The sequence below is a fragment of the Ipomoea nil genome, unplaced genomic scaffold (assembly GCF_001879475.1).
Source record: "Ipomoea nil cultivar Tokyo-kokei standard unplaced genomic scaffold, Asagao_1.1 scaffold2818, whole genome shotgun sequence".
Taxonomy (NCBI): Eukaryota; Viridiplantae; Streptophyta; class Magnoliopsida; order Solanales; family Convolvulaceae; genus Ipomoea; species Ipomoea nil.
Genome location: NW_017619246.1, coordinates 2,108,396 through 2,119,732, shown reverse-complemented (window position 1 = coordinate 2,119,732; position 11,337 = coordinate 2,108,396). Strand labels below are relative to the sequence as shown.

General features: G+C 37.4%; 2 protein-coding genes across 3 annotated transcripts; one reads left to right on the top strand and one right to left on the bottom strand.

Moving 5' to 3' along the window:
- The first annotated feature begins 2,108 nt into the window (after window positions 1–2,108).
- On the top strand, window positions 2,109–6,847 carry LOC109158464 (protein PLASTID MOVEMENT IMPAIRED 1-RELATED 1-like). Of its 2 annotated transcripts, XM_019306369.1 has the most exons (4): window positions 2,109–2,339; window positions 3,148–5,435; window positions 5,550–6,220; window positions 6,278–6,847. In XM_019306369.1, the coding sequence occupies exons 2-4, from the start codon at window positions 3,151–3,153 to the stop codon at window positions 6,598–6,600; spliced, it is 3,279 nt and encodes a 1,092-aa protein (XP_019161914.1). In that variant the 5' UTR covers window positions 2,109–2,339; window positions 3,148–3,150; the 3' UTR covers window positions 6,601–6,847. The 2 variants fall into 2 exon arrangements, with proteins under 2 accessions (XP_019161914.1, XP_019161913.1); XM_019306368.1 differs by having other exon boundaries at window positions 5,550–6,847.
- A 2,344-nt stretch (window positions 6,848–9,191) lies between these two features.
- Window positions 9,192–10,931, bottom strand: LOC109158372 (acyl-lipid (9-3)-desaturase-like). The gene has a single exon (XM_019306287.1). The coding sequence runs from the start codon at window positions 10,728–10,730 to the stop codon at window positions 9,387–9,389; it is 1,344 nt and encodes a 447-aa protein (XP_019161832.1). The 5' UTR covers window positions 10,731–10,931; the 3' UTR covers window positions 9,192–9,386.
- Window positions 10,932–11,337: the final 406 nt, after the last annotated feature.

Here is an 11,337-nt window from a genome sequence, read left to right as displayed (position 1 = left end):
TGTTTAACATTTTATATTTTATCAAAACACCAAAAATATTATTTAATAACTTAACAATTTGCTTGAAAGTGCTAAAAACTAAAACAACTCATATACATTTTTTGTTAATCATTCCCAAACCCCTTGATAAATTAAAAAAAAAAAAAGAATCCATTAAGATAATTTTTTTTTTAAATAAGAGCAATTTGACTTGTTGGGTTTTAATATGTTGTGGAACCGTGTCCACCTTGCAGTTCTATGTTCATAAATACTGAAGTATAAGTTCATTATTATAAAGTTACATATTCATAATCTTTAAACTTCATATTCATAATTATTGAACTCTATATTCATAATTACAGAACTCTATGTTCATAGTTATTGAATTATATGTTCATAATTATAAAGATATATATTCATAATTTTTGAACTTCATATTTACAATTATTGAATCTTTATATTCATAATTAGATAACTATGTGTTCATAATTATGTTCACAACATTATGTTCATAATTATAGAACTATATGTTCATAATTTTTGAACTATATATTGATTATTATATTCATAATTATGAACTATTTTTGAACCATGTCTGCCTTGCAAGGTGGACACGTACAGTTCCACAACATAATTTGTCGGGTCAATAGTAGTACTATAAAAAGCCTTTGGGCTTCACAATACTTGCCCACATTGATGGGCAAGCAATTGTATGGTTGTTAGAGGAGCATTGCTCCTCTTATATAGAGGAGATCTAGAGCTCCTCTTTCCAAACATTTTCAATGTGGGATCAAAATGATCCCACATCATTTACTAAGGGGAGCCACTTTTTTTTTTTTTTTTTTAAATTTTGTATATAGTTTTGTTTAGTTTATTCTTATTATTATTATTATTATTATTATTATTGTTGTTGTTGTTGTTGTTGTTATTATTATTGTTATTATTTTAATTTTAATTTTATTTTATACTTGAACAATAATATTTTTATTATACTTGAACAATTATATTATCAATTATATTATATTATAGAATATAATACCATATATAATATTACCAATTAATAGATTTTATTTAATTTCCATTTCACATTTACTTACCAAATAAGTTTTACTACAAAAGTTTTGGGGGAAAAATTTGCTAGGAGGATTTTACTATATATATATATATATATATATATATATATATATATATATATATATATATATATATATATATATATATATATATATATATATATATATATATATATAGATTATTCTTTACAATTCCAAACTCAACCAATTTTTTTTTTTTTTTTTTGGTGAGTAAAGAGGAGCTTAGCGCTCCAGAGAATTAAGTGATCCTTCTAGTGGCCACAGAATGGCTATCCCGCACCAAGAGATTATCTAAACCATTAGGCGGGTTGTCCCAAACTGTAGTTCCCCAAGTATTATTCTGACCTAGGTTGGCCAGAAAATCTGCACACTGATTCCCTTCCCGTAAGACGTGGTTAAGGCGACACTCCTGGAACACTGTCATCAGATCTTTGCAATCTAAGATTAAGGTGTCGGCTTCCGGACTAGACCCCGAGCAGTTTTGAATGGCTTGGACCAAGGCTTCCGAGTCCGATTCAGCCACAATTTTTGCATAACCTTTGATCTTGGCCACCCGGAGACCCTCGCGAAGAGCCCAGATTTCTGCAATATAGCTGTTGGTTGGGCCAATTTTTGTAGTGAACCCAGTGATCCAGCTGCCTTGCCAATCGCGAATGAGACCACCAGCACTAGCTAAACCCGTGGTGGCTTTTCTGGCGCCATCTGTATTGAGTTTAAACCAACCTTGGGGAGGCGGAGTCCAGTGAATCCACTTTTGAGTACCTGCCATAATGTCTGCATGTTTGGTAAGATACCGCCTGGCTTCCTCGGCATCGTCTTTTGCCCGTCTGAGGATCTCCGCAGCCGCGACATCCTTGGAGTTGAAGACAAACTCATTCCTGGCTTTCCATAAGTTCCAGAGTAAGTGCGGGAAAAGGGACAACCAATTGATTTCACCAACCAAATAATATAATTAATTTTTCTGATAATTTTTTTTAATGGATTTCAATTCTATTTTTTCGTAAATATTTTCCGCGAATAGGGTGGAGAGAGGTTTGTAAGGATAGTCTTATTAGTGAAGTAAAACTTAAAAAGGGAAGTTCAATGTGACAGTAGTAGACGGAGCCTACACGAAAACCCAACACGATCTCCGAGGACGGAGAATATACCAACGGCGCCAAAAAACCTACCGTCCAATTCTCGACTCCGATCACCGCAACTCACTGCAGTCAACTACTCAGTCAGCACCTACTCGCACCGTTCCTTCTTCCTCAATTGCCCTTACTGGTAAAAGTCTTCGCCTGCCCAATTTTTTCATTGAATCTTTTGTTATATATTTTGCAATGATGAAAGCCGTCAAACAGTTTTCTTTCTACCTGAATATTCGTTACAATTTATTCTATGTGAAAGGAAAACAGATATGAACTCACAACTAAATATTTTTTGGAACTGTTTGATTTCCTAGAAAATCCCTGAAAATGAAATGGAGTTGCCAGTTGAGATTAGCTAAGGGAAATGAAAGGGAAACCTAGGAAAGTGGGAAAAAGAACTGATGAATTTTTTTTAAGGGAGTGGAAGAATGCTAAAGTTATGTAGAATTAGGATAAGGGTATGAATTGAAGCTGATTTAGATTAGCTAAGCTATGATCTAAATTTTATCAAATAGTGGAATATGGAATAATGGAAAAGGAACCTTCTTATGCCATTATTCGATGATGTCATTACTTTTATTTTGTAAAATCAAAAGAAAGATAACAGTAGATGAAAAAGATAAATGAAACAGTAGAGGAGATACAAATGAAGGGACTAATTAATATGCATGGTAACTTATTAAGAATAAAAGGTAACTAATTAAGAGCACAGGCCACAGATTGTGTACCTATTGCCCCTTCATCCATTTTATTATTATTATTATTATTATTATTATTATTATTATTATTATTATTATTATTATTATTATTATTATTATTATTACTTTATTTTATTTTGTGTGAGTGACTAGAGAGTTTTTTTTTTTTTTTTTTTTTTTTTTTTTTTTCCTTTCAATTTTGAGTTCTGATTTGGATTCTTGTTGAAAATTTGTTGGGCTGTGAAGAATATGTCATCTAAATTTGGATCTGGGAAGAGTGGTGGTGGGGATCGAAGTGGTGGAAGGTTGCTGCGCGATATTGAAGAAATTAGTAAAGCTCTTTATGTACATAAAACTCCACCTAAGGCTTTAGTTTCTCCATCATATCATGGGCTCACGTCTATGGGTAATACACGCATCTTGGAATCAAAATCCAATTCTGTAACAGAGGACCTGTCGCGGAAGAACAAGAAATCATCAATATGGAATTGGAAGCCCTTAAAAGCTTTAGCTCACTTGCGCAATCAACGGTTCAATTGTTGTTTCTATGTACATGTGCATGCAATTGAAGGGTTACCTGTGAATTTTAATGATCTTAGTTTGTGTGTGAAGTGGAAGCGAAAGGATGCGGTTTTGATAACTCGCTCTGCTCATGTTTGTTGCGGGACAGCTGAATTTGGAGAGACTTTGATGCATCAGTGTTCTGTGCATGGCAGTAGAAGTGGGCCCCAACATTCAGCAAAGTATGAGCCTAAGCTGTTTTTGCTTCAAGCTTCTGTGATTGGGGCTCCAGCTTTGGATATTGGGAAACACTGGGTTGACCTTACAAGGTTGCTTCCTCTAACTTTGGAGGAGCTAGAGGAGGGTAAAAGAAGCTCAGGGAAGTGGACCACAAGCTTTAAACTACTGGGAAAGGCTAAAGGTGCCATGCTAAATGTTAGTTTTGGTTTCACTGTGTATGACAGTAACTCCGCAGAACCAAGTCATTTGACCAAATTTCATGATCATCTCAAAGGATGTGGACCTGTTGCATCGGATCGTGTTGTGGACTGTGATGAAACTAGTGGTAATAGCATGCTACGTAGAGTTGTAAGTGTTCCTCATAAGCCGACCTCTGGTTCTCATATGCCATCTCACTCGCTAGATGCAAATGGCTTTAAAGATATTTTTGGTGACCAAGGATCAGAGCTTGATCGGTCAGTTACCTTTTTGTATCAGAAACTTGAAGAGGGAAAACTAGGAAACTTGGAGGACTTCAGTTTCTTCCTTGAACGCTTGGAGTCGATGAAAGCAAAGTCTGGTTCTTCACATGATTATACTAGTGAATGTACTACAAAAGAATTTGAAGGTTCTGAATTTTCTATGAGTGAGCTGGGTATAGAAGTATGTAGTCAAAATCAACTAAAAACAGACCAAGGATCTTTACGATTCAATAATTCTTTCATTGAAACTATTGATGTCACTGACATTTTTCAAGATTACGAAACTGCTGTTGATGAGAATACAGAATGCAATTTAAAGCAAGAAGTCAAAAGTGACCTTGATGAAAAAGGTGATATGGATGATAGCAAATATGAAGAGACTGATGAACATGATAAAGATCCAATGATTGAAGAGCTTGAGTCTATTTTCCTTGACCTGTTGTCTACTGTATCTGCAGAGCCAGTATCATCAGCAGACGTCAACAAGCCCGTTGACCAAAGTGATTACTTTCTTACAAAGTCTAGTTACAAAGCGAGTAAGAGAGCAAAATCACTTAGCTTGGATGATGTTGCAGAATCTGTGGCAAATGATTTTCTTGACATGCTGGGTATTGAAGACAGTCTGGTGGATGTAAGCTGTGAAAATTTTCCTGATTCTCCCAGAGAGAACCTTCTGAAACAATTTGAAAAGGAAAACCTCTCTTCCATGAACTCCATTTTTTTCTCAGACAAGACAGAGGACAAGGCTATATTCACTCGCGTTGCTTCAACTGGCCGTGGAAGAGTTGCTTGTTCTGATGATTTTGATTTATCGGTGGTTAATCAAGAAGTTGAGAAGGGGCAGACAAGATTAACACTGTCAATTAGAAATAAAAGGAATGTTAAAATGCTTGAAAACTTGGAAACAGAAGCTTTAATGAATAAATGGGGTTTAAATGAGCAGGCGTTTCAAACTTCTCCTCACTCCAGCTCTGGTGGATTTGGAAGTCCTATCTATCTTCCCCATGAGGAGTCACTAGAATTACCTCCTCTTGGTGAAGGTTTGGGACCAACTGTGCGGACAGAGAATGATGGCTTCTTGCATTCAATGAATCCATTACTTTTCAGGAGTGCAAAGAATGCTGCAAGATTGATCATGCAAGTTTCTTGTTCGGTTGTGCTTCCTGCTGTAATGGGTTCTAGTGTAATGGAGATATTAGAGTGCTGGGCATCCAAGGGAATTGAGAAGTTCAATATTCAGGCAAATAAGTTGATGCCTTTGGATGATATCACTGGCAAGACAATGCACCAAATTGCTGGGGAAACTGGATCTAGATCCAAGGTGGATGAGAGGTTTGTAAATTATGGATTAGCTTTTTTTCTTCTTCTTCTTCTTCTTCTTCTTTGCTATTTTTATGCTTTGTTCTTATTCCGTGCTATATTTTATCTCCTTGGTTATTTTGACAGATTCTGTATCCCAACTGAAGTAGAAAATTATTCTTTTGATCAATGTTCTATTAACCTGAACTCAAGCTCACGACGCTATGAAGTGGATCTGGATTATGTTTCTCCAGAAGATCTTGTTCCTTTAGCATTGACTAAGGTTGAACCCCTCACAATTGAAGGCTTAAGAATCCAGTCTGACATGTCAGATAGTGAAGCACCTTCTTGTATTAGGCACTGGTCCCATGGAGTTCTGAATACTAGAGAAGCTAGTGGATTGCAACATGAGAATTTGAAAGAAAATGATGGTGACATTGATGAATTAGTAAACCTGTCTTTGTCATTGGATGAATGGATGAGGCTGGATGCTGGTTGTTTCAATGATGAGCTCGAGATTACTGAACAACTTACTAAAATCTTAGCTGCCCATTCTTCAGCACCCATTGACTTAAGCAATCTTCAGTTGGCAAGAGATGATGAGACAGTAGATTCCTTGGGCCAAAACTATGGTCTTTTAAACAGAACCTTCACATTAGCTCTTAGAGTTCAGCTGAGAGATCCCTTCCGTGATGCTGAAATGGTTGGTACCCCAATGCTTGTTCTAATCCAAGTAGAGAGGTCTTATCCATTGGAAGAACACATCCATGTTAATGGCTCAGAAAAGAATTTTGATGGTGAAGAAGACAGTATGAATGAGCAGTTGGTAGGGGAAACAATAAATCCAAAGGAAAAACAGAGAGGTCTCCATGAACAACACACTTTTCCTCGGTTTAGAATCTCTGAAATCCACGTGGCAGGTTTGAATGTTGAAAATAGTGATGAGAAAATTTGTGGAATGAAAAGGCACAAACAATCTGGATCCCGATGGTTGCTTTCTAGTGGCATAGGCAGGATGAATAAGCATCCATTTTCCACGTCAAATGCTATAGTTAAGTCATCCTTGCAGTTGCAGACGAAGAGAAAAACGAGCCCTGGTGATATCTTGTGGAGTGTCGAGTTAGCGTCATTAAATATTCATGTAAGAAACCCTGATATTATTTTTCCCAAGGAAAGTTGTCCAGAAAACAATTTATAGACATGCATGGCTTCCCCTAGTGTGCTCAAAGGCAAATACAGATAATGGTTCATATTGTTTGTGTAGCTTAGGTGGTGAACCGTGAACATAGCATCTTTGTCTATCCCAACTTGCAATTTCTCATTTTGATTGTAATATATATAATCTTTTTTATACATGGCCACAGTCACAAACTCTCTGGTATTCTGTACTTACATTCTCATAATGCCGATCAATGTGGTTGAAAGATATATGTTACTTTTCTTCATTCTTGTGCATTATCTTGAAGAACATTTTCTAGTGCCATGGCTGTTTCTGTGCTGGTCTGGTGGTGCTTTTTAGATATTTGTGTTACTCATGCCAGAGTTAAGCCTAAGCAGATAATTGGACACTAAAGTCCACAACCGCTCCTTGAAAGTGCGTTCTGGACGAAGTTCGTCTTGTGACCCCAATCGACAAAGGATCACAATGAGGTAAATCAGCTAAGTTGTCCATTATTGAAGGTCAATAGGTAATTTTCACGAGAAGTTGATTTTAAAATCTTGTGATTTTTGAGCTAATTGCCTGACCAACTCAGTCAGAGTTGCCCCAGTTAGCAAGAGTCAATTTTGAAATCTTGTGGTTTCTTAGCTAATTGCCTGACCAATTGGAGTTGGCTTAGTCAGTAAGAGTCGATTTTGAAATCTTTTGGTTACTAAGCTAATTGCCTGACCAACTCAGTCGGGGTTGTTCCCATCCGCAGGATAAGCTAGTGACCTAAGGTAAAAGGTCTCAAGCTTAATATTCGTTTCTTATGTACCTAAAACAGCCACGGCATCCAGGACTAGACCAATAGATATATCTGAACCTTGTGAATGATAAACCAAATAACTAAAAACAGAATTTTTCAATTCACAGAGAAACAAATAGAAAGGGACAACAAGTGAAACCGACAGAGGGTCCTTACAACAGAGGTTTGATAGGAAATACAATGTGCCTTCACATGCCTTGCCTTGGAGCCTCCCCTGAGGTCGGATGTAAATTCTAAGATGTGTTTCAACGATTTACGTGTTATGTTGGCGACTTGGTGTTCATAGTAAAAACTGAACTTTCAAAACATCTAGCAAAATAGAACTATAAACCTTTCTATAGATTTACCAACCAATTGTGATCAATGCACCCGGGCTGTTGAATATATATTTTATATATATATATATATATAGAGGGATGCACTCAGGTGCGAATAAGTGCACAGGAAGGAATATGCGAACGAACCAGCACGCAACACGTGTCCAGTTCTAATAGCTTAAAAGAAACGCGGTAGCATTTTCGTAAATAATTGAACATCGAAGTGCAAATAAAATCACTTACAAGTGCACCTACTTTCACCTATAAGCACATGTAATTTTGTCTTGTTAACATTCACTCCCCGCAAACATTCATGCACCTGGGTGTACTTATAACTATATGTGCAACTACTTATAACTATAGGTGCACTTTGTATTGATGCTCAGTGAAATTTTTACTTGCACCTATAATACATTTTACATGCACTTGTAATACATTTTACTTGCACTTCGATGTTCAATTATTTACGAAAATGCCACCACGCTTTTTTTAAAAATCAGTGTTTCTCATCCATTAGATCTGGACACGTGGACAAATAGAATTCATTCTTATTTCGCGCCTGGGCGAAGCATTCGCACCTGAGTGCGATTATATATATATATATATATATATATATATATATATATATATATATATATATAGAAGGGATCAGGTGCATTTGTTGCTTCCCGTGCGGATGTGCAGTGGATTAATGTGCGTTGCGTGAGATTTGTACTCAATGTGCCTGAGATTTGTACTTAATGTGCGTCATGTTAATATACGTGAGTTTTGTACTTAATGTGCCTGAGTATTGTGTTTAATGTGCGTGAGATTTGTGCTTAATGTGCGTGCATATTTCAGAATTACGAGCTCAGAAGGAAGCAGAACAGAAACTCACGCACATTAACGCCCAAGCTTCTTGTTACTTCTTCCTTCAATTTGGCCATGGATTCTGGATTATCAGCTACCTTCAGTGCAGTTAAATGTTTATATAAATGACGCACGCACAGTAAAATTTGCATAGCAGCTAAGTGTGGATTTCTGTTGTATTATTCCCATAATTTTTAACCACCATAGCTCGCATCCGCATCATCATCCTCAGGAGGGGGAAATGGCTACTGGGAATGGGGAAGAAGCTGACATCAATATTTTTTGCTGCATTTTACACATTCACGCACATTAAGTACAAATCTCAGGCATATTAAGCTTAACACTCACGCACATTGAGTATAAATCTCACGTACATTAATCTACCGCACATCCGCACGGAAAGCATTCAATCGCACGGGAACCTTTCACTATATATATATATATATATATATATATATATATATATATATATATATATATATAAATGTGCAGTCCAATTATTAATTTAGATTTTTAATTAAAAAAGAGCACATTATTCAATTTGGTATCAGAGACTACAGTTCACATGTTTTTTGAAATCCGTCAAAAAGTAACCCAATAAAAAGAAATACTCAGTGCACATACAATAGTTGCTGTGAATTTCCCTGTCACTCATCAAAAAAAAAAAAAAGACATAACATTTCATAGAAATTACAGTAACAATGCAGCAATGCTAGAGGTTTGGAGATAACATTATCTTAGCTACAATTCATCCAAAAAAAGCCATAAAACAATGTAAAAGAATTCTTCTCATTTTCGAAGTGAAAATGACACAGAACAGATGAGATCCTCAAGAACTCCATCCAGCAGCCTCAACCATGGGTATTAACAGCTTCCCAGACTAAGTTCTTGGGCACTGGCTTGGTCAAGTCCCGCGCCTGCAGTGCAGCATTACGAAGCGTTCTGATAGTCAATAGGTTCGCCTTCCAGAACGAGGCGCAGTTGTAGGGCAAACCATGCTTTCTGCACAGATCCTTAACAAAGGGAGACACTTTCCTGAGATGACACCTTGGCAACCTGGGAAATAAATGATGTTCAACCTGAAACTGCAGCCCTCCATGGAACCAATCCATCCAAGAAGAGCAGGAAATGCCAAGAGTTCCATTAGTCTGCTTCTCGAACCAGTCATGGCTAGTAGGCGGTCCAACATAAACGCTGGACGAGAAATGGTTGAGGGTGAACTGAACGTGCTGAATCCCGGTCACTGTAAAACTAGCCACCACAAACATGATTCTCTCCCACCAATTGGGCAAGCAAGAAACCAGCAATGGATACCAGACCCAAAATGCAAGCAGCCCCAATAGCTCCTGCCCCCTATTGGGCACTTTTCTGTTGGACAATAACAGTGCAAATGACTGTGCAAACAGATTAATCCTAGCAAAACACATGACAGGATAATATGTCCAATGCTGATAGCTAACCAAGAACCTAGCAAATGTGTCAAAGTTCATCTTTCTTTCATAGATATATGAAGTGAGTGAGCTAAAGAACTTGGAAGATACCACAAAGAAAGGCAGGTGCTGAAGATCAGGATCATGGTCAAGGCTGTTGCAGGAAATGTGGTGGGCATTGTGGTTCCATTTCCACCACCCAATGCTTATCCCTGCAAGACAATTCCCAGTAAGGATCTGGGCAAATCTGTTACACCCTTTACTCATCATAATCTGATAGTGCCCAGAATCATGCCCTAACCACCCACTCTGAATCCACAGAAACCCCATCAGCCCTCCACTAACCAAATGCACCCACACATTTTCACTGCACAAAACCCCATAAACACTCACAGCAAATATGATAGCAATGAAGCACATGGAGAAGAAAACCCCATGCCCTTTCTTCTCAAACAGCCCCATCTTGGAGAACTCAGACACCAGCCTCCTGTAATCCTTGGACACCTCGGATACTGTGTAGTCCCTGAGGTAAAAGCCATTGAAGAATCTGTCAAGGTGGTGCCAGACAGCCCCTGGGTGGAATGCCACAAAAGCATCGGTCACATCTTGGCCTGCAAGGCTCCTCAGAGGCAGCTCCCCACCTGGGTGGACTTTCACCCACTCTGAAACATCATACACTTTCCCCTGAATAGACACCCACAGATCCCCTGCTTTGTTGTGCTTCTTCAGCTCCTCAGCAGTAATGTACTTCTTGGATTCCGCCATTGATGCCCGGAATGCTGCTTCTGAAAAGTGAAAAAACGAACCTTTTCAAGGAAAAAATAAAAAATGGAATTCAAGAAAGAGATCCCAGAAGATCCTTTTCAGTTTCTTCAAAGTTATCTTCCTCTCCAACACAATCAGGATTTCAAGATTTAGAGCATGTGAACAGATGGGCAGTCCATAGGATATACTGGGCATTTTTAAAAGCCCCACAATTTGTTTTTTTATACCAAAAAACGAGGAAAAAATATCACAAAATTAATGCTCCATAAATCTTTACATTTGTAATTTTGTTGTATTTTATTTGTATTAATTAATTAATAATGAGAATTGCTACTCTCGTACTCACTCAATGACAAAAATACAAAATATTCTGAATCTCACAACCAAACCTATGTTCGAACCATTAAACCAACGTGTTATAAACCCATACAAAATAATCTGGAATGTGATTGAGTGAAAGAGACCCATCCACTTTTAACTAAAGGTCAAAAAGGTCAAGAATTTGATCCTTTGCTTCGGATATGGAGCAGTCTTAAAGCTCCCCAAAAGATGAGTCTACACTCAGAAAAAAAAATCCATAAAAAATTACAGATATCCTTGTACGTTA